The sequence below is a fragment of the Hypoxylon fragiforme genome (assembly GCF_022984875.1).
Source record: "Hypoxylon fragiforme strain CBS 206.31 chromosome Unknown GGS25scaffold_5, whole genome shotgun sequence".
Lineage (NCBI taxonomy): Eukaryota > Fungi > Ascomycota > Sordariomycetes > Xylariales > Hypoxylaceae > Hypoxylon > Hypoxylon fragiforme.
The window spans coordinates 2,376,981-2,396,295 of record NW_026054760.1 but is presented as its reverse complement, the minus strand read 5'-3'; the positions used below and the strand labels follow the sequence as shown (position 1 = coordinate 2,396,295).

At 46.9% G+C, this 19,315-nt stretch overlaps 3 protein-coding genes across 3 annotated transcripts; all 3 read left to right on the top strand.

Moving 5' to 3' along the window:
* The first annotated feature begins 6,366 nt into the window (after positions 1 to 6,366).
* Positions 6,367 to 8,809, top strand: GGS25DRAFT_287935 (uncharacterized protein). Its single transcript, XM_049257531.1, has 2 exons — positions 6,367 to 7,363; positions 7,438 to 8,809. Exons 1-2 carry the CDS (start codon positions 6,644 to 6,646, stop codon positions 8,581 to 8,583), a joined length of 1,866 nt encoding a protein of 621 aa, XP_049116844.1. The 5' UTR covers positions 6,367 to 6,643; the 3' UTR covers positions 8,584 to 8,809.
* A 2,761-nt stretch (positions 8,810 to 11,570) lies between these two features.
* GGS25DRAFT_287882 (MFS general substrate transporter) lies at positions 11,571 to 13,375 on the top strand. The gene is made up of 2 exons (XM_049257530.1): positions 11,571 to 12,574; positions 12,673 to 13,375. The coding sequence occupies exons 1-2, from the start codon at positions 11,759 to 11,761 to the stop codon at positions 13,183 to 13,185; spliced, it is 1,329 nt and encodes a 442-aa protein (XP_049116843.1). The 5' UTR covers positions 11,571 to 11,758; the 3' UTR covers positions 13,186 to 13,375.
* A 3,407-nt stretch (positions 13,376 to 16,782) lies between these two features.
* Positions 16,783 to 18,336, top strand: GGS25DRAFT_521869 (MFS general substrate transporter; the record flags this gene model as incomplete). The annotated part of the gene is made up of 2 exons (XM_049264124.1): positions 16,783 to 16,976; positions 17,034 to 18,336. 2 exons carry the CDS (start codon positions 16,783 to 16,785, stop codon positions 18,334 to 18,336), a joined length of 1,497 nt encoding a protein of 498 aa, XP_049116842.1.
* Between the last annotated feature and the right edge of the window lie 979 nt (positions 18,337 to 19,315).

The following is a 19,315-nucleotide window of genomic DNA, read 5'->3' as shown; positions in this document are numbered from 1 at the left end:
TACATAGGTAGGGAGGTATATATCCTACTATGTATCTACATACACTAAACAGATAAAGTAGGTCACACATGGACTGACTAAGTATTCAATGTTGATGTCTACGATGTATGTATCTACTAGGTAGGTAGGTAGGTAGGTAGGTAGGTAATGTTGAAGATGGACATCTCACGTCGCTTGACTTAAATGATGTGACATGCATGCGCATCATGCTGTTGCCCTCCCAAACCCGCGTCGCAGCAGCATAAGATGATAGCCGCAGCGAAATCGCATATGTTTCATTGGATGCGACGTCTAACCCTAAGACCAAGAACAATGACCAGAAAAAATAAGCTGGAAACGTTCTGGGCTGTAACGATGCGATGCGCTGCGATGACTAGCACCGACGGCAATACGGGATCAGACGAAAACCTCAGGCCATGATAAACAAGTCAAAAAGTATTAGGCGTGCGAAAGGGAAAAGGATTTAGGATCGACGTCGGGAACTACATATCACACGAGTTGGTAGTAGGATGAGAGTAGGCAGGTACCTAGATTAGTATTAGCAGCACATAATGTCTCCCAATGATGGCTCCGTGTTCTTTTATTACCTAATTAACCATAGAAAGCTCGTAATTTATCTAATTGGTGAGGCGAGACGAGACAGCCCAAATTATCGTGGCAACATGCGGAGGTTAGCAGAAATTGCTCGCTTTTCCGCTTGGCTAATAAAGTTGTCGCAGTTTCGGTCGTGATATGAATGACGAACTTCTAATGTCGATCTTGTTTGGTGCCTATGGTTTTGGAGGGGTTTTTTTTATTCATTGTTCACCTGCGCGCATCAGCGGAACGTTTCCCCAATGTTAGGGTCAGAGTCGCTAGCGATGGTCTAGACGGGTTTTAGGGAAGAGAAGAAAGAAAGAAAAAGAGGAAAAAGACTGCAGACGGGATCTCGTTAGGTGCGGTGTGTAGATCAGCGCCACGATAGTCTCAACAGACCGAAAGAAAATTAGGCCATAATGCTTGTAAGGGAGTAAGACTATTGGACGTTTTCGTGGTTCGATCTAAGCGGTCAAGATAAAGAATGCCTGGGTCCACGGGATGTACTAACTATGGAGTTATCAAGTGTACAATACAAGGGTAACTACCTAGGTTAGTAGGTAGGTAAGTAAGTAGGCAAGTTGTAGGCAAGTAAGTTAAGTATGTACTTGTGATGCGCTGACTTGCAATGTTCGCAACATGACCTGCTCTCATACATAAGTATGGGATGTATGGATGTATGGATTTGTTCCTTTGGTTATTTTGGTAATATGTTGTACCGAAGACTAGGAACCGAGAAACTGGAGCTTTCTGATGTCGCGCACAAGAAAGAGAGAGAGAAACTTGAGAAAGAGCAGGAATGTTCTGAAACTATGGTAGGTACATAGTAGGTAAGAGGATGGCCGCGACCTTGGCTAGATCCTCGTTTGTTTGTTTTGAAGTGACTCGAATAGGCGAGTGAAGGGTCTAAAGAAGTCGTGGATGTTTTTCTGTTGTCATTAGCCAACCAGTGAGCTCCGGCGCTGGCGCGTGGAGAAACAAGTTGTCGGGCGATCCGCAAAGTGCCAAAGTGCGCCCAAAGGCAGGCCGCGCTTGGCTGCGCAAGAAGAGCATTCGAACTAAACCTACTATGTATACCTTTTTATCTATCGGCTCAGTTCTTGGTTGAAAGGATCTGGGTTGTCAGAAGCTGGTCGTCTTCCCAGGGTTCTGATTCGATCCATGTGGATGAAACTCGTCGCCAGCGCATACAAACCAAAACCAACATGAAGTCGCCATCCAACTCCAGTTCTAATGCTTTTCCCAATGATTTCCCAATGCGATCTCTTCTTTTTTTTTGTGTCCCATATCCCGTGTCCGTGTTCCCGTATCTCGTGAGAATTTAACGTACATGGTTCAAGGTTACCTACTTGGAGATGTAATAGGTAGCTAACTGCGCCTTTTCTTCAATGTTTTTTTTTCTTATTATGTGTGCCCTTTTTCCTTATCCTTTTGCGCCTATCGCGAAAACTGGCATTCTGTAGTGGATACTGGGTATTTGTCCAACCCTACCACTAAAACAGTGTGTCACTCGCTTCCTAGTCGGGTACAATGGCATCAGTAAGATAATAACCAGTAAGATGATAATCAGTAGGATGATAATCAGTAAGATGATAATAAAGATGAATAAGAGCTACTACATACACATACATATATGTAGTATACTGAAGGTAGCAGACAGCTTCACATGTTCCCCTTCCGTCTCACGTTCTTAAATATTACACGATTCCTATGACCGAGACGGCGTATCCATGTCGATGTGGTTTAAACATAAAACATAAGACCAAACATGGGGTCAGATCCCACTTCTTCTTTTTGCTTTTCTTCTTCCATCTGGAGCAAGGGGGCCTGCCCGGCCTGGACGTTCAACTTTTCTGCTACTACGTACATACGTAGGTAGTAGGTACATACATGAAGTTATGTAAGGCTAACTAGTACCTACCTACCTGCCCCAGGCCCCCTACCAAGCCGGGCAGGCCCTACTACCTACATGCCTAGTAACTACCTACTGTACCTAATGACGAGATGACGGGCCATCAAGGCCCCTTCGCCACGTTTGCCCGCTCTCTACTGTACATCCGTCCATCAGTTTTGTGAATTGCAAATTCTAGATTCTCCCGTGCCCACTCACACCACTATCCAGAGACCCTCAGGTATCCTCTAGATGCGCTGAGGGACCTCTCCGAGTGGTCCTTGATTGTTTATCTGCTGCGTACGTACCCTACCCAATTTTGCTGGGCACACCTGAGTACTCGAATCCCTGCCTTTCTGACAAACTGGCGCACCTAAGATGACGTGCCATTGGCTGGATAGGTTGTCTACTTGCCCGCTTTGCTCACCTCAACTCGCATACAATAGGTACGATGAGCTTCGTTTGCGACCACGAACCGCACGGAGCTGGTACGGAATACCGAGGACCAAATGGCACCTGATTGTTCGCTCACTTCAGATCCCCTCGTCGATGACCCTTTTGTGAAGGATACAGTTAACTACCTATGCTATGCGATGTAAAGGCAAGACAGGTTTACTTATTCTTTCTTTTGCGCAATGCTTCCAAGTGAGTAAATTAGGTAAGTGAGATGCGATATGCAATGCGCCCCAGGAAAATAGGTGTTGTAGAGGTATGATGAAGTGCTCAGGTGATGCGCAAAGCGCCAATGGCTTCTTTTGCAAAGCTCGAGCCTCAGCTCAGCGTTGATTCGGATCGGCAACGCCTCGAGCAACGGCGGCGCATAGCTTTTAAGTAGTATTCAGCGTCAAGGGGACGTCGCAAAAAGAGCGCATTCTTCAGCATGCATCATGGAAAGCTTGAATATGCACCAGTACAACCTTTTTGGCCAACTTCCCCTGGAACAAGAAGAATCGCACGAATGCGCCTAGTGTGACTTTGAGTACTATGCAGTGTAGGCAAGTTGCGAGCGTGTAGTTATGTGTGTGTAGTTATATAACTACAGTATGTGCCTGAATCTTGAAAGAGAAAGGCCGGGTGATGCCGTAACCTACCTAGGTGCCGCACATGCCACATACATAGTTAATTACGTGCCGCCAAGTAGCACCTGGATAAGTTATTGTCTATTAATGTATCTGTATCTTGACCTGCCGGAAGCGCGCAATAAATGTATGGCTCTGGCTGTCTGGAGCAATACACGGGATGTCAAGATAGGCCATTCTTACATACAAGCTTGACGTCGCAATGCGCAAAGTCAAGGGGATACAGATGTATATTAACTACATACATATAGTGTATTATATTGTACAATACAATGTATACTAGCCCCTAGGTAATAGACATCTAACAAATTTGTTTGCGCTCATCTCTATGGGATCTTAGCACGATCGATTAGATCTCCTACATACTTCATACATACCTAGCTAATATCTATTACATATCTACTGTTACGGTCTACCTACTACATCGTAGTTATTGATGTGAAGCAGCTTCATTCGAAGGCAATGCTTGACGCAACGCGCAACACAAGCGCACCGTCGAATTTGCTATGCAAGTATCCCACACTACGTACGCGGAGATCCATGTATTGCTGTCGGGCAATATGTGCGAATCGCCATCCATTCCATAATCCTACACACATCGTATACATGTAGGTATGTACATATGTGTGTGTACATAATATGTATGTAGTATGTACGAAGTACGTGGCTAAAGTACTTGGCCCTGCGCAAGTCCGTACTATGTATGTATGTATGAAAGGTATGTACACATAACTAACGTACTTGTATCGTGCGTGCTTGTCTCGGCCCTCAAGTGTTGTATTATGTATCTCTTCATGTTTGCGACTTCAATATCTCCAAGTATGCAGAATCGGCGGAAAGCTGCTACAGATTTAGGTGTATTACATTAAAGGGGGAGAATTCCCAAGTCGCAAAAAGGTTCAACTTGGACCAACATTATGATCAGCCAAGTATGTATGATACATAGGTATAATGTATTAACTATACCTAATAACTATTGTATAATACATTTTACATAAAATAAGCAAACTTCTCCCAAGTTGCAAACCCAAATTGTAGCTTGTGCGATGCTTGCTGTCCCTGTCAATTCTGGGCGATGTCAGTCTCGTGCTAGTCGCATTTCGTTGCCGATCTTGTAACTTGACAAACCGACTGGGTGACAGTGGGTGTACTAGCTAATGTATATGTAGATTAAGTATGATACATATGTAGTCAACGTGGAGGAATGCCAGAGACATTACGGACTTCAGAGACATCACGCTAAGCTGCATGTGCCTTTTTTGACTTTTGTAACTGTTCAACCTCTGATTAGTAGGACTGGTTAGTATGGTTAGTATGTAACTATGTAGGTTAGATGGAAGTGTCTGGTCTGTCACTGTCCTGTCTGGTCTGCCACTGTCTGGTGTATATGTATGTAGGTTAGGTACTTGTTGTATCCATCCATCCATCCAATATTACATACTGTAAGTATACATAGTAGTATCCATGCAGGTAGATGTATGTATGTACTGGTAACTATCTACATCATCAATAGTATTTTCCAATTTCTGAATATGAATATAATAACAACATGTATGATCATCTATAACCAGACATACCTAATCTTCCCCTTCTATTCTTTTTTTTTTTCCCCTTTCTTCTTCCTTTTCAATCTTCAAACACATACTTATCCTCCAGGACTTCTTCTAATAAAACTGGTTAAAATACAAACTTGTAAACATTCAAATGTTTAACAAGATTGGGTTGGGAGGGGATGGATCGGATGGGATGGATTGGATGGTACGGAACTGTACTTGTAACTTTAGACCCGTTCTTTTCTGGCTCTTCAGTGGTACGTTGTCGGTTTTGTGCATCTATGGATCACTAAAACAGCCTACTAGCACCCGCTAGCTAGGTACATTAGTGGTCATGTAGACTGGTAATTGGTGTGGGTGCGGGTGTGCTGGTGCGCTGGTCATGGCCTGGGTGGCCCTGGTTTACATGCCCCCCGAGTACTGGTTCCCCTCTGATCGTTAGGCAGGTACTGCGCTGGACGGGGACTGGATGTACTTCCCTTTTAGTGCTTTTAGTGGTTGCTTTACAACTTGTGTGGGAAACCTTGGAAGCCATTTTTTCTGGAGACTCACTCTCTGCAAAACCTCAACTCTCTCTACTCTACCTCTACCTTGCTCTACCTACTCTACCTACTACATACTAAAATACATACTACTCTACTAAACTCTTCCACCTCCTCTTTACACCAACTTCCATTTCTCGAACAACTCTCATCCAACATATTTCCATCTTCCTTGGTAAGCTTCTTAATCCATCTCTACATCCATTCCATCAATTATTGTAACCGCTTTCCACCGTCCTAGCTCGTATTTCCCATTGCTAGACACTGACTCCCTTTGGTGCCGTAGGTCGATCGGGGGTTATACTCATACATCTCCAGCTCGAATTGAAAAGCATCTATAAGCGCAACCACGCCATCCATTCTTCTAAATAGTAAGTTATTTCAGCATTGGTACCTAATGCGATCACGTATTTGCTTCATTTGGACCCCTATCTATCCAATCTACCTTTCGTATTCGTCCCTCACTTTCGACCTCCTCCGACATCACCAAGGAAATCCAAAGAAAATCACTGCTCAGCAAGTGCTAGTTCCGTGACCGGGTTACCCAACCGTACCGTACCACTTGTGATTCTCTACCACGCATTTCTATTCGTATCTATAAGATATTCACTAACATGTCTTAAGATTCTCTCTCTAATCGAGAAGAATTGTTTTTACCTACTCCCAACTCCTCCCGTAAATTCTTTGCGATCGACCCTGACCGCTTCCACCAAGCCAATTTGCCCCGACGTATATCCTGGTCTGGTAGGACCGTCCGTTCTAGGTACTCTAGGATCTAAAAGGCGGGAACTTGCAAGAAATAAAATCAAATAAAAGCATTGACTACCTTTTGGAGTCATCGAGTCTGCTGGCGACGGAATCTCCTTTTTCTTTTTCCTCCCAGCAAAACCAAACCGCATCCCGAACGGTAGTTGAGCGCTTTTCTCCACTTTGAGCATCAGCTGTCCCTCCGTCATCGACACTCTCCCTCTCTACACGGAAGCGATCCGTGAGGCAGGCGGAATGGCGTCTGCTTCACCCATTGACGTTTACCAATCCGCTTCTGCCGGATCCAATAGTGGCAGTGCCTCCCCCCGACAACCCATAACCCCGAAACATGTTCAATTCGAACTTCTCTTCCCCGAATCTCCCCAATATCGCGCACGACTCCCACTGCGTGTTCAGATTTACCCTCATGATGACACCGAATCAATAATCTCGACTGTGAAGAACTTTTATGGCCTCTATCATGGGGGTAAGGGTGTCAGTTTCGAGGACGATCGACGCAACACCCTCATTGCAAGATATGAGAATTTCAGTAACAATATGGTCGTCTATGTGAGAGTCATTGAAGAGTCCCCTCCACCAGCAGGTGTATTTGTGCCGAACAATTTTCAACCTGCGCCGATTGAATACGCGGGCCAACAACTAGGCCACCATATTTCACGGCCCACGTCAAGAACTTCTCGAAGACGTAGTCCTTCTCCCAACAGAGGTCGCGGCCGACGTAGCGCGTCTGCTAGCACGAACCCAACAGCTGGGAAGAAAGGTCGTTCACGCTCTATCAAGAACCGTGCAGCAAACTACGACAACCACAGCGATAGCCTCAATGGATATAGCAGTGGAGACGGCGCTTCTGCTTCTGTGTCTAGCAAAGCAAAGGAACAGATTGGCAACACCGACATCAGCGTCGAGAACATTGTAGAAGGTGGTCGCCGTAAACGCGCCAAATTTGAAAGCTCGGTAAGTCTACCCCAAACAAAGCATGCCGAAAAGCACGTCGAGAAAGGTCTTGGTCTAACCGTCTTTGATTACAGGAACTACCACTCTTTGCGCCGCCTCAGATGCCAGCTGCGACTTCTAACCCGTCGGTCTCGCCTGTGCGTCGTGTTGAGCACCAGCGACCATCTTTCCCATTTGCGCACCCTGGGCAGAACGCCTTTACAAACCCTCGACCCCTCCAATCTCCCCAGAGCTACAGCAATGGGTACGGCCAAGCTGGCATGTTTGCGACGCCAATTAGCGACGCCAGACGCCATCGTGGCAGCACTGGTTATCCTGGCAATAGTGCTGGTATATTACCTACCCCTGACCCAACTATTGGAAGTTGTGTCTCTGAGGAGGACAAAGATGTCGCCATCCAGCTTATGAGACTGGGTGAAATGTCCAACATTTCACACGGCAGAACGTCTGCCTCGACGTTAGATGATACCTTCAGCGGTAGAGCTGATGTCGCTTCGTCTACCGGTGCCACGAGCGACGCCGACAGTGAAAGCGAGAATGACTTGCCACCATCGCGTCGGCAGAAGCTTGACGCGTCTGGTAACAATCGCAAGGTCTATCAGGCAACGCACAACCACTTTATACCGTCGCGCGACAGCGCTGATGCTAGCGGCGATGACGCTGATTACGAGGACGGCGCCGACGATGGTCCTCTTGCAGGACTGAAATCCAATGACACCAAACCTAAGCCCCAACAAGCTGGAAAGCCGCAGGCACCAGGTGCAAAGCCCGTCAAGTCTAAGCCTTTCAAGGCTCCCAAAACTACCAAGACGAAGAAAGTTAACACTGCCATTGCCGCCACTGCTGGCCCAATGTCGCCTGCCTCTCTACCGACCCATTCACGTAAGCCTTCTATTGCTTCAGCCACCGCACTCCCCGGGCAGCCGGGTGAGGATGACCAACCGGACTTATCTACCAAGCCCCGCTGTCAGCGATGCCGCAAGAGCAAGAAAGGCTGTGACCGTCAACGGCCTTGTGGTCGTTGCCGTGATGCCGGTCTCAGCGCCGATCAATGCATCAGCGAAGATGAGGGCAACGGCAGAAAGGGGCGCTACGGCCGCCACATGGGCGTTCCCATCAAGACAGCAGCAGATGTTGCTGGCCCCCCTACTCTCCTACCCGCTGCTCCTATTGCGGTTCCTGCGCTAGCAGGCGACAAGCACAAGAAGCGCAAGCGGTAGGGGACCTGATATACAAACGGGCACCTACCAAGACGTCAAAACTCTGCAATACGTGTCAGGCGAGATGAGTTATGGTATGCTAGCAGCAGATGTTACGCTACCTTTCTGAATTGCATCTACTTTGAGGGTGGAGAGTCGAATCTGTTGGCTTCATCGACGCCAAACCTAGCTTGCCAGCTAGGCGTGTTTGTATCTTTGAAGCCAGCAGTTCGCACTTATAACATGGATTCGTGGCGATATGGTGTGTACGTGTGTTTCCCGCTTAGCGCGAAAGCGAAGCGATGCGATGCGATTGTAAGGGGAAGTTTGGGCGGAAGAGCGCTGTCTTTGTTTCCTGACGTCGGAGTTTCATTCCTCCTGGAATCGGGTGAGGCGCATGGAAAACAAGGTACTTAATATGGGCCGCGAGGCCGTTACACTCCTTTTTCTTTTTTTCCACACCAAGAAATGGTATGCCGGGAATGATTATCTTGCGAAAGGGTTTATCTGAAAAGGGCGTTGGATCGTACTTTGCTTGTCAATCCACAACGTCGCCTGCTTTTGCTATCAGATACAAGGTTGGCCAAGTCATTGGCTTCGACACAACAAAACACAAAGCAAGCTTTGGAAACATCTCAAGTCTGTTCCAGAGGCAAGAGGCAAGAAGACGGGGCGACAGCAAGGACACACTTTTTTTTTCTCTAGAAAGAAAATACCGGAGTGTCACACAGGGGACTGCATGCTGGAGGGTGAGGTATACATGGCACAGATGCTCGACCGTCAATTTCTAATAGGGCGTACGAAAGGCTGGGCAAGGAACCTACACCCATACGGAGTGGGAAATTGTGTTGAAAATGGGTTGTCCTGCTTCTCCTATATTTCTGGACGGTCGATAGTTGTTTTGAAGCTTTTCGCATTGTGTTTCCTCTTTTCCTTTAACTCTTATCTATCGCTACCTGGGCGAGGATGAATGTTAGGTATCATGAAAGAACCCTAGCCTGCAAATATAAACGATGCTTATAACTGTCTCTTCCCATCTACTTGGCATACCTAGTGTGCTACCCTAATACCTAGTATTCTATAAGCCTACTTATACGTACCTACGTACCCTACTAGGTGATAAACCTACAAGATAGATGGTATTAACTAGGTAGGTAAGAGGTAGGCACTAGTAGTAGGTAGTGTGTGACGACATGACGATCTTGAATTGTCTAATAAATACTCATGTGTGTGATGGATATCAAGTATGTGATATGTACGTATGTAAGTATAGATGTGAGTATGTATGTATGTAGGTTGTATGTAGGTTGTATGTGCCTCATGTCGGTATGTTGGTATATATGGATTATATGGATATATAGGATTTTTATGTTGCCGAGAGAATTATCATCCGTCTGTCGGGTAGAGCCGCCCCGTCTAAGACATATACGGGGTAGATCAACTAGGGTTACACGAGGAAAAGATATCCAGATATTATCGACAGCACCACACATGGACATATGGAGTCAGGCTAGAACTTTCGAGTCTTCAAAATCATGAGGTACCCAACCCATACCGGGTTGTTGGAAAAATGTTTTTTTTTTAGTTATAAAAATGGACCATGGATGAGACGTTAGTGGTACGGGTCTAAAAAAAGAGAAAGAAGAAGAAGAAGAAGAAGAAGAAGTTGAAGAAGTTGATAAAAAGAGAAAGAAAAAAGATGAAAGGAAGCAGGTAGTTGGAGGACTTTAGTTGAGAAAGTTCAATGTTGGGATGGGGTTGAAACCTAACAAGCTTGGAAGCTATACAAATTGATGTATACATACCTTACCTACCTGTAACCTAGGTACCAACTAGGTAGTAAGCAGCTAGCTCTACCTTGCACATGTGCAGTTTCTAACAACCTTGGAAGTTTAAAACCCACATGTCGCTGTTAAAACCATCAAACGTCAACTAAAGCGGCGTCGATTGAAAACTAAAAATAATAAGCTAAAAGCAACAAATTGGAGACGATCATTGGCGGCGCATCCGGCAGTTACCGCCAGTCAATATCCTTCCCCGGGACTTGTGACGTTGAGTTAAACTAGATCGGTGATGCGCCAAACCTAATACGGTACTAGCCTCTGGTTTCCCCTGGCATGGTAACCGCCTTGGCGCCAGATCAGAAAAGCGGCTCGGGGCCAAGTGGTGACTCAAGTTACCAGTTCTTTCCCTTCACACACCCAAGTTCCTCACCGTCGCCCACTTTCAGCTAAAAATCATTCTCCCATTCTCCACCCCTTCCTTTCTTTTTACCTTTTTTTTTTATCTTTTCTTTTTTTGGCTCCTCCCCTCCCCCTCCCTTTTCCCATTCCCCTTCCCTCGTTCCCGGTTTCCAGTAGACGTGACCGATGACCCATATCACGATACCTACTACGTACATCTATGTATTTTTTCCCTCTCTTTTTTCCCTTTCCCCCTGCAAGAGAGGGGAGTCGGAGGCGGAGGAGGGTCAAAGTGAGGGTAACATGGAAAAAGGGCTAAAGGAATTGATGCCCAGTCTCGACTGAAAAATGCTCCAACCCAGACACTATCGAGATGACAAAGTGGAGTGGAAAAGATGGTAAAGCGTAGCCCAGACGTTGCCCTCACCGTTGTTCTTCTCCAGTCTGGTGCGTTATCGGTAATGAAGTGTTAGCCATGACACACCTCGTGATATTGTGCAATTCTGCTTCGTTATCGTCACGTTGAGGTCTCGACGAACTCCGTGTCAACGCGAAAGCTTCCGGTTCGCTACCATGCGTGTGAAGATCTGCCAACCTCCTCGAGGAATACGCATGGGATAGGCATGGGATAGACATGGGATAGGCATGGGATATGTTTTGGGGATGGCACAGTTGCCGTAGTGTCAGCAAACTGCGGCCAGACCATCGCCCCTATGCGCTTTTCTCCACATGGAAATTCCATGACAAGTCCGCGCAGCCGTTAACGGACGCTGGGGCCTTGTTTTTAGCTCGATTGCGACATCGTGGCAATATCGTGATGTTTTTGATGTGTAATATGTTCCGTTCGAGTTTTGAGGCCCTCGAGGGTCCGATGAATATATGAGAGGCCGCATCGTGATGGCTAGCATGGCGATGATCATATTACCATCGTCTCTCATCTCTTCTACACTATCAGTGCACTTCACACTTCAAAGGCATCTCAACCCGCCAACATCCTTCCCTCTTTGCCAATCATGGTTGTTACTGAGAGCCACAAAAAACCCCAACATACGGTCACAGTTTCTCATCTAGCCCACAGCGAGGTATCGCTCCCCCATAGTGAGGATGTCGTACCAAGCCCGGCGAGCGACGATGAGGATCTTGACTACCCCGATGGTGGTTCAGTCGCCTGGCGCCAGGTAGTGGCTTGCCATTTCATCAATGCGATGGCTTGCGGCTACGGTGCAGCTTTTGGCATATATCAGTTGTATTATACTGAGACCCTCAAACTCCCCGCAGCGCAAATCTCTTGGATCGGCTCCGTCCAGGTCTTCCTGAACAACCTCATCTGCACCGTGGCTGGACGTCTCGCTGATGCGGGATACGCACGAGAGACCGTTATGGGTGGCTCCTTCATCGCTCTGGTAGGCACCTTCATGACAAGCCTAGCCACACAGTACTGGCAGATTTTCCTAGCACAGGGTGTCTGCACTGGTATTGGTCTGGGCTTGATGTTCATGCCTACCATCACCATCATCTCCTCATACTTCAACAAGAGGCGCGCCTTCGCCTTGTCACTAGCCACAGCTGGAACGGGGACAGGGAGTATCATATTCCCAGCGACTGTCCAGTACCTTATCCCCATCATTGGGTTTCCCTGGGCCGTTCGGTGTGCCGGCTTCGTGGCTCTGTCCATGGTTCTCATCATGAATGTCCTGCTCAAGCCACGTCTGGTTCCCCGCAAAGCTGGTCCCGTTGTGGAGTGGCCTGCCTTCAAGGAGCCCCCCTACGTGATCTTCATCGCGGGGACTTTCCTGTTCTTTTGGGCCCTCTATTTCGGCTACTTTTATGTAAGTAAACTATGCACTTACCACCCTCAAGCAAAATACCATAGCTTTAAGGGGCCTACATATCCATCTATCTTTTTTGCTAACAACTGTATGCACAGGTAAACACATACGCTATCACTGTTGCCTCCTTCAGCCCTACCTCTGCTGTCTCCCTACTACTCATCATGAACGCAGTGGGAGTTCCTACTCGACCTATCATTGGCTACATCGCCGACACCTACCTTGGCCCCCTCAACACTTACATTCTGTCGGCCATCACCCTAGCCATTACTTTCTTTGCCTGGATCGCCATCAAGACACCGTCTACCATGTATGCCTTCGCGATCGTGTTTGGGGTCACCAACAACGCGACTCAAGGCTCGTTCAGCACCGCCCTAGCCAGTTTAACCACGGACCCTTCGAAGATGGGGGTCAGGTTTGGCATGTGCTGCACCATCATCGCCTTCGCAACGGTTGCTGGCCCACCAACAGCGGGTGCGATTATTGATTTCTCGGGTGGGTCCTATGTCTGGGCCCAGGTGTGGGCCGGCCTCGTCACCGTTCTCGCGGCGATCACCCTAGGTGTGGCGAGGTATTGGGTCACTGGCGCAAAGCTCAAGGTTAAGGTATAGACAACGGTTCGCTAAAACAACAAGGGAGGGTAATGGTAATAAAGTCTTTTGAGCTCTAGAACGGGGAGCTGTAATGAGATGCGGATTACAGCGCTTGGGAAGTTTCCATTTATTGATGGAATAAATCATCTCGCGCCGTTTTTCTTCTTCGGCTAGACAGAACGATTACACTCTACTGTAATGTCTATAATTTTAGATGATGGAATGGATATGTCTGGATGGATAACGGTACAACAAAAAAAAATTGGGGCGGTATTTTCTGCTTTAATGGTGAGGGTTGAGGGTTGAGGAGGATTTTTTTTTTTTTTGCAAAAAAAGCAGGAGAGAGAAAATGGAATGGAAAGGGGAAAGGGAAGGGGAAGGGGGTTTTAAAAAGGAGTTACAGAGCGGTTGGAAGATAAAATGAGATATGAGATATGACTCTTCTCCTCTGTATGGCGACCTTATATTCCATACAGAGCTGAGGTTTAATCCAATTAATGCTTTCATCGCGGTATAAAATACTTTGAAGATTCATTCTCGTCTTGAAATGCGATATGGCGACCTTATATTCCATACAGAGCTGAGGTTTAATCCAATTAATGCTTTCATCGCGGTATAAAATACTTTGAAGATTCATTCTCGTCTTGAAATGCGATATGATATTGTAAGAACAAAACCCGAAGTGAAGAAGACTCGATTGTCGATGATGAGGAGACGTTGCGACGAGTTCACCTGATTGTCACTAACATGCGATATCGAATTCAAGTTGGCTTGAGCTTAAGCTTAAAGGCCCCAAAGTCGATAGCTTTGTTTAGCGTTAGGTTGACACTCCGAGATCTCCGATCAATGTCCAAGGAGGTGGTTGACCGCTACTATTGGCTCATCGATAACTATCCAAAGACATTATTCTTGTTTCCTTCCAACAACTGGCACAGCTTCAGTCGAGTTCGTCAAATAAACGTCGAATAAAATAGATAGGCAAACGCTTTATCCAAAGAGATGGCAGCTGGTGTAGGTAGGCAATATATCATCGGACTTTACTAGGGATTCGCTTTCTCACTCTTTCTATCTTTGCCGCTTTATTTGACTCTGCGGTCGTTAATACGCATCGAACGGCCCAAGCGACTCCTTCCTTTCCATGGGTATGGGTGGCAAAAAGTTATGCTTCGGAGTCGCGACATCTACCTTACCTATATAAAGCTTCAAATTCTACTACCGACGTTGTTGGAAAAAGAAAAAGAAGAGAAGAGAAAATAAAAGAAAGTTGCGCGCTTAATTTATTAAATTTTTATTAATATCGATGCAGGAAGGGTTCAACCCGTTGCCTTTTTTGCCGCGGTCGCCTTCTTTCCAGAATTCTTCCACCAAGGACGAAGGTTGAAGTAGGTAGGAGGTCTAGATTAACGTCGCACGCAAAGATTATGCAGCCGCAAAACATTGATGCACACATCCCATCTAGGTACCTACCTGGCTAGGTACTAGGGGAGTTAATTCACACTTACATCGAAACTTACATACATAATCTACCCTAGGTAGCATACTGACTTACATACATACCAGAACCAAGGTATGTAACTTAATGTAAGTCCATACATGCATAGGTAGTGTAGGTTACAAACTTTGGTAGAAACCCACCGCTTCCTCTCATTTACATAATTATGGATCCCACCCTTCTATGGATACCGGCCGGAGTCGCATCGCTTCGATCGATATGCGCCGGGCAGCTTACGCGTATATAACGTTTTACAACACGACACCCTCTAGAAAGTAGGAGGTACTAAACTAAAGAAAGGGTTTTTTTCTTGGAGTATGGAGTGAGGAGTAAGTAAAGTTGAAGTTGGATAGGCTTGACTTTACCTATCATGCCTATTCCTATGCAGCCAAGCAAGAAGATAACGGGCCGTCTTTTGTAGGTAGGAAGGTAAGAGGCAGATATTAATAAACATCTACATGGTTATCATGCTCTATTTCACCGAGTTCGATGGCTTGGACCTTGAATCTTCCCATGTCGTGATGCAACTTCGTAACAAGTAAGTACCGGTAAGTAGGTAATACTACATATATTGTATTGTACATACCTACATGTAGGTTAGGCATGTAGGGGATTGTAGTATCGGCCGAGCTTGGCTTACTGTATTTCCATCTCTAGCGTCAAACCGGTAAAAGTCAAATACTCGACGCTGATTGGAAAAGAGTCCATGGGGAATTCGAAGAAGCTTATTGGATTCCAAGATGCCGGCCCCACGACCGGAAAAATGGCCAAAAAAAATGAACGCCCCCAAAAACCTGGAGCTTCAAATGTTAATACAATCTTCAACGAATGGATGTTGTGGCTCCTGTGGCGTTAGTTATAGTAGTTATTATGTTGTGTAGTGCTGCAGCTAATCCAGTCTAGGCCCTAACGGGCTTAAGGTAGCACGGCTGCAGCTGTAGTCTGTAGAAACTGCTTGCTGCGATTAACCTTGAACAATTCCAAGACTCCAATGGGATTCCATCTCCATGCTTTAAGTTGTTTTACCCACCTTGGGGTAAAAGGTGGGGTGTACTACACTACTAGTAGTAGAAGCAGAACGGGAGGTTTCTTATCGCCCTAACGAGCTTACAAAACAAGGTTTACAAAATCAATTACCCTATTACAACAACGGCAACACAGTGAACACACACTATATAAGTAATTATTGGCGATATGCTCTTTCACTTTATTCTTGGAGCTTTCTCGGTAATGGATGCTTCGATATCCACATAATATGCTTACAGCCTGTACTAAGCAGTCCTATGCCTATGCGTCCCGTGTCGCCATTGACCATCTATCTATGGATAATAGCAATGACAGACAACTCGGGGGTGTCGTGTACCAACCCCCCTCCCCCCCACCACCACTTGACAACGGGCAGCATTGCCAAGTCTTACAACCGACGCGGTGTGTTCGAAGCTGGGTCACCACCCAACCACGACAGACACAGCATGGCAAGATATCCAATTCCCTTGCTGGCAGTCAAAATACAATGCAAAGTCCGGTTATTCTTATACCACCGTGATCAGCCACAACTACAAATGATCAGGTAATACTTCATTGACTACATATGTATGTATGACTAAGTATTAGTTGCACGATGAAACTAGTTTCACCACCATGATTTTTCTTGCCGAAGATTTGCGGAGAAAGATCTGAAAACGAGACAGAGCCAAGCCCTATGCTACCAGCTATTTCGCGGGGTAGCGTCCGTAAGCAAGCATCATCCAAGGCACCCTTGACCGACGCATTTTGCCAAGTCTAGTGCTATGTAGAATATCCGTCTAGGCGAAGCCACCAAGAGTAGATGGTGTTGATTTCATCAAGTCCTCTTACTACCCAGGTAATTTGCCGAAAACTCATAACCAGGGTCTGGACCCCCTTCTCTCCTCCAGGCTACTGGGAACCCCCCCATGTGGATAGAGCCCCGAACTTTTCCCAGGCGCATTTTCTTTTCTTTTAAAAACTGCTTGCAGATCACCTTGTAAGATAAAGTTGGGAACCCCAGGCCAGTTTTCTCGCGTTCTCGGCGCCCTCTTTTAACTTATCCCTCACTTCGTCAGCTACCCGCACAAGGACTGTTCGCAAGAAGGACAGACACCATGGCACCGATACGAAGCATAGACGAGAAAAGCGACCTCGATCACCCCGAGGCGGTCGCGCTCGAGACGAAGAGCCAAGGCTCCTCCGATTCACCCACCTGGACTGTGGCAGAGGAGACGGCTGTTCGCAGGAAGCTCGACTGGCAATTGGTGCCTGCCGTGACCATCTTGTACCTCCTTTGCTTCCTAGACCGGTATGGTTATTTGGGCACTCTTGCTTACCATTGCGTTGTGCTGATTAAGTAATATAGAATAAACATTGGAAATGCTCGGATTCAGGGAATGCAGGAGGATTTGGACCTCTACGGATACCGATTCAACATTGCGACCAGCATCTTCTATGTTGTTTATTTGACAGTGGAAGTGCCATCGAACATTTTGCTCAAGCATGTCGGCCCGCGCTATTATCTTCCCGGCCTCGTGGTTGGGTTTGGTGCCGTCTCCGTGGCGACAGCCTTTGTGAGGACCTTCGCACAGCTTTGCGTGGTTCGTTCTCTGTTGGGGATATTCGAAGGTGGCACCATGCCGGGATTGGCGTTCTTCCTCAGCTCCTTCTACAAGAGAGAAGAGCTTTACTTCAGAGTTGGCATATATGTCTCGGCCGCATCTATTGCTGGAGCCTTTGGAGGGTTGTTGGCCGCCGGTCTATCGCAGGTCCCCGATTGGGGAATCGCAGGTTCGAGGCTGCACACTTGGCGCAATATCTTCTTCTTCGAGGGTCTTCTCACCATAATCGTTGCGATGGCAGCCCCTATCATCCTACCCCAAAGCCCCGAAACTTCGAAGTACCTAAACGACCGAGAGAAATGGATTGCTTCCGAACGACTTCGTATTGAGCACAAGTCTCACCCCAACGAGAAGGTGCAGGCGAAACATGTCAAGCGCGCACTCATGAACATCAACAATTATATCTGTGCTGCCGGGTTTTTCGCCATCAACATCACAGTGCAAGGACTGTCTGTCTTCATGCCCACTATTCTTAGGGAACTCGGATGGGAAGCGTTGGAGGCGCAATACTACACTGTTCCCGTATATGTGGCTGCTTCGCTTGTTGCTATCGGCATAGGTTTCATCAGCGATAAAACGAGGATGCGAGGGCTCTACCTAGCCTTATTTACGTTCCTCGGCATAACAGGATTTTCCATGCTTCGATGGGGCTCGGGCAGTCATGTGAAATACGCTGCTGTCTGGCTTTGCGCTCTCGGCGCTTTCCCCGGCGGGCCAGGTTTCCTGTCCTGGGGCCTTAACAATGCATCCGGCCCCGCCATACGGGCTATTTCCGGCGGTTGGATCGTCACGCTGGGAACCATGGGCGGTATCCTCGCCGTCTGGGCCTATCTCCCCAACGACGGACCTAACTTCCCCATCGGACACACCATCAACCTTGTCGCGCAGATATTCGTCTTGTTCCTCTCGAGCTTCGGCATATGGTACTGCCTCAGGGAGAACCGCCTGCGGGCTCGCGGCGCCCGCAACCACCGGTTGGAAGGACTGACGGAGCAGGAGAAGGCGGATCTGGGATATAGGCACCCTGAGTTCCGCTACATTGCGTGATTTGATTCCTGTCAGCGAGCGAGCATGCCACGTTTTTGCTTTTGGAGGATACCTACCTACCTCTATATAGAGATATAGTGTGTTGTTTACCTATACCGATAGATTATATGATATGACATATATCGCAAAATCTTGTAACCTACGTACCTATGTACTTGCTGTATTCCAGACTGTGGCATAGAGAGACGGACAGGCAGGCACAGCGTTTGTTTGTTATCTTAGACTAGAGGACTGAATGCGTGCGCGGCGTGTAGTTTTGTTGTCGTATTTTTAGAGATGAGACGATGCCGAGGGTTTAGACTGAATAGATGCCGTGTAAGCTGTTCGCAAACTTGTTTGCGGCTTGATGGTAATGATGTTAACCTCGTGCTTACCCGAGAGCGAAACAACCCAGGGATGCATTTTCTTACGGGGAATTACCTATAGGTATATATAACCTATGTAAGCACCTAGTCGTTCATACTATGATGCGACGTCTTATAGCCAAGAAATGACATCGTGCCACTTGCTTGCTTGCACCGAACGACGTAGACTTCTAGTTGGGTTTAGTTAGTTTAGGTCCGGTCAAGGGGGGGCGCGGCGGGGGAGAGAGGGGAGGGGAGGGGAAGGACTGAGCCGCAATAAAACCTCCGCTCTACATAGGTTAAGAGTGTGAATGTTGGTTGCGCTAGGGCTAAGTTAAAGAGTGTCGCATGGCTTGTAGGTAACTATGTACATAGATCTGTTTACTTATCTATATGTAGGTCCTGGGGACAGTATCTGGCATCTATCTGCATTGATTCTGCAGCAGCTTTGCTTGCATGGTAGGTACCTACGCATGCATGCAGTATTTACATAGGTACCTAGTTTAAACTAAGTTTTTGCTGGGATTTTACATAGATGTTCTTCTGGCTCGGGTAAGGATAAGCTAGGATAAGTTGAGTTGCGTGCGATATGGTTTGGATTTTGGTGTTGGGTTATTTGTTGTATTTGAATATAA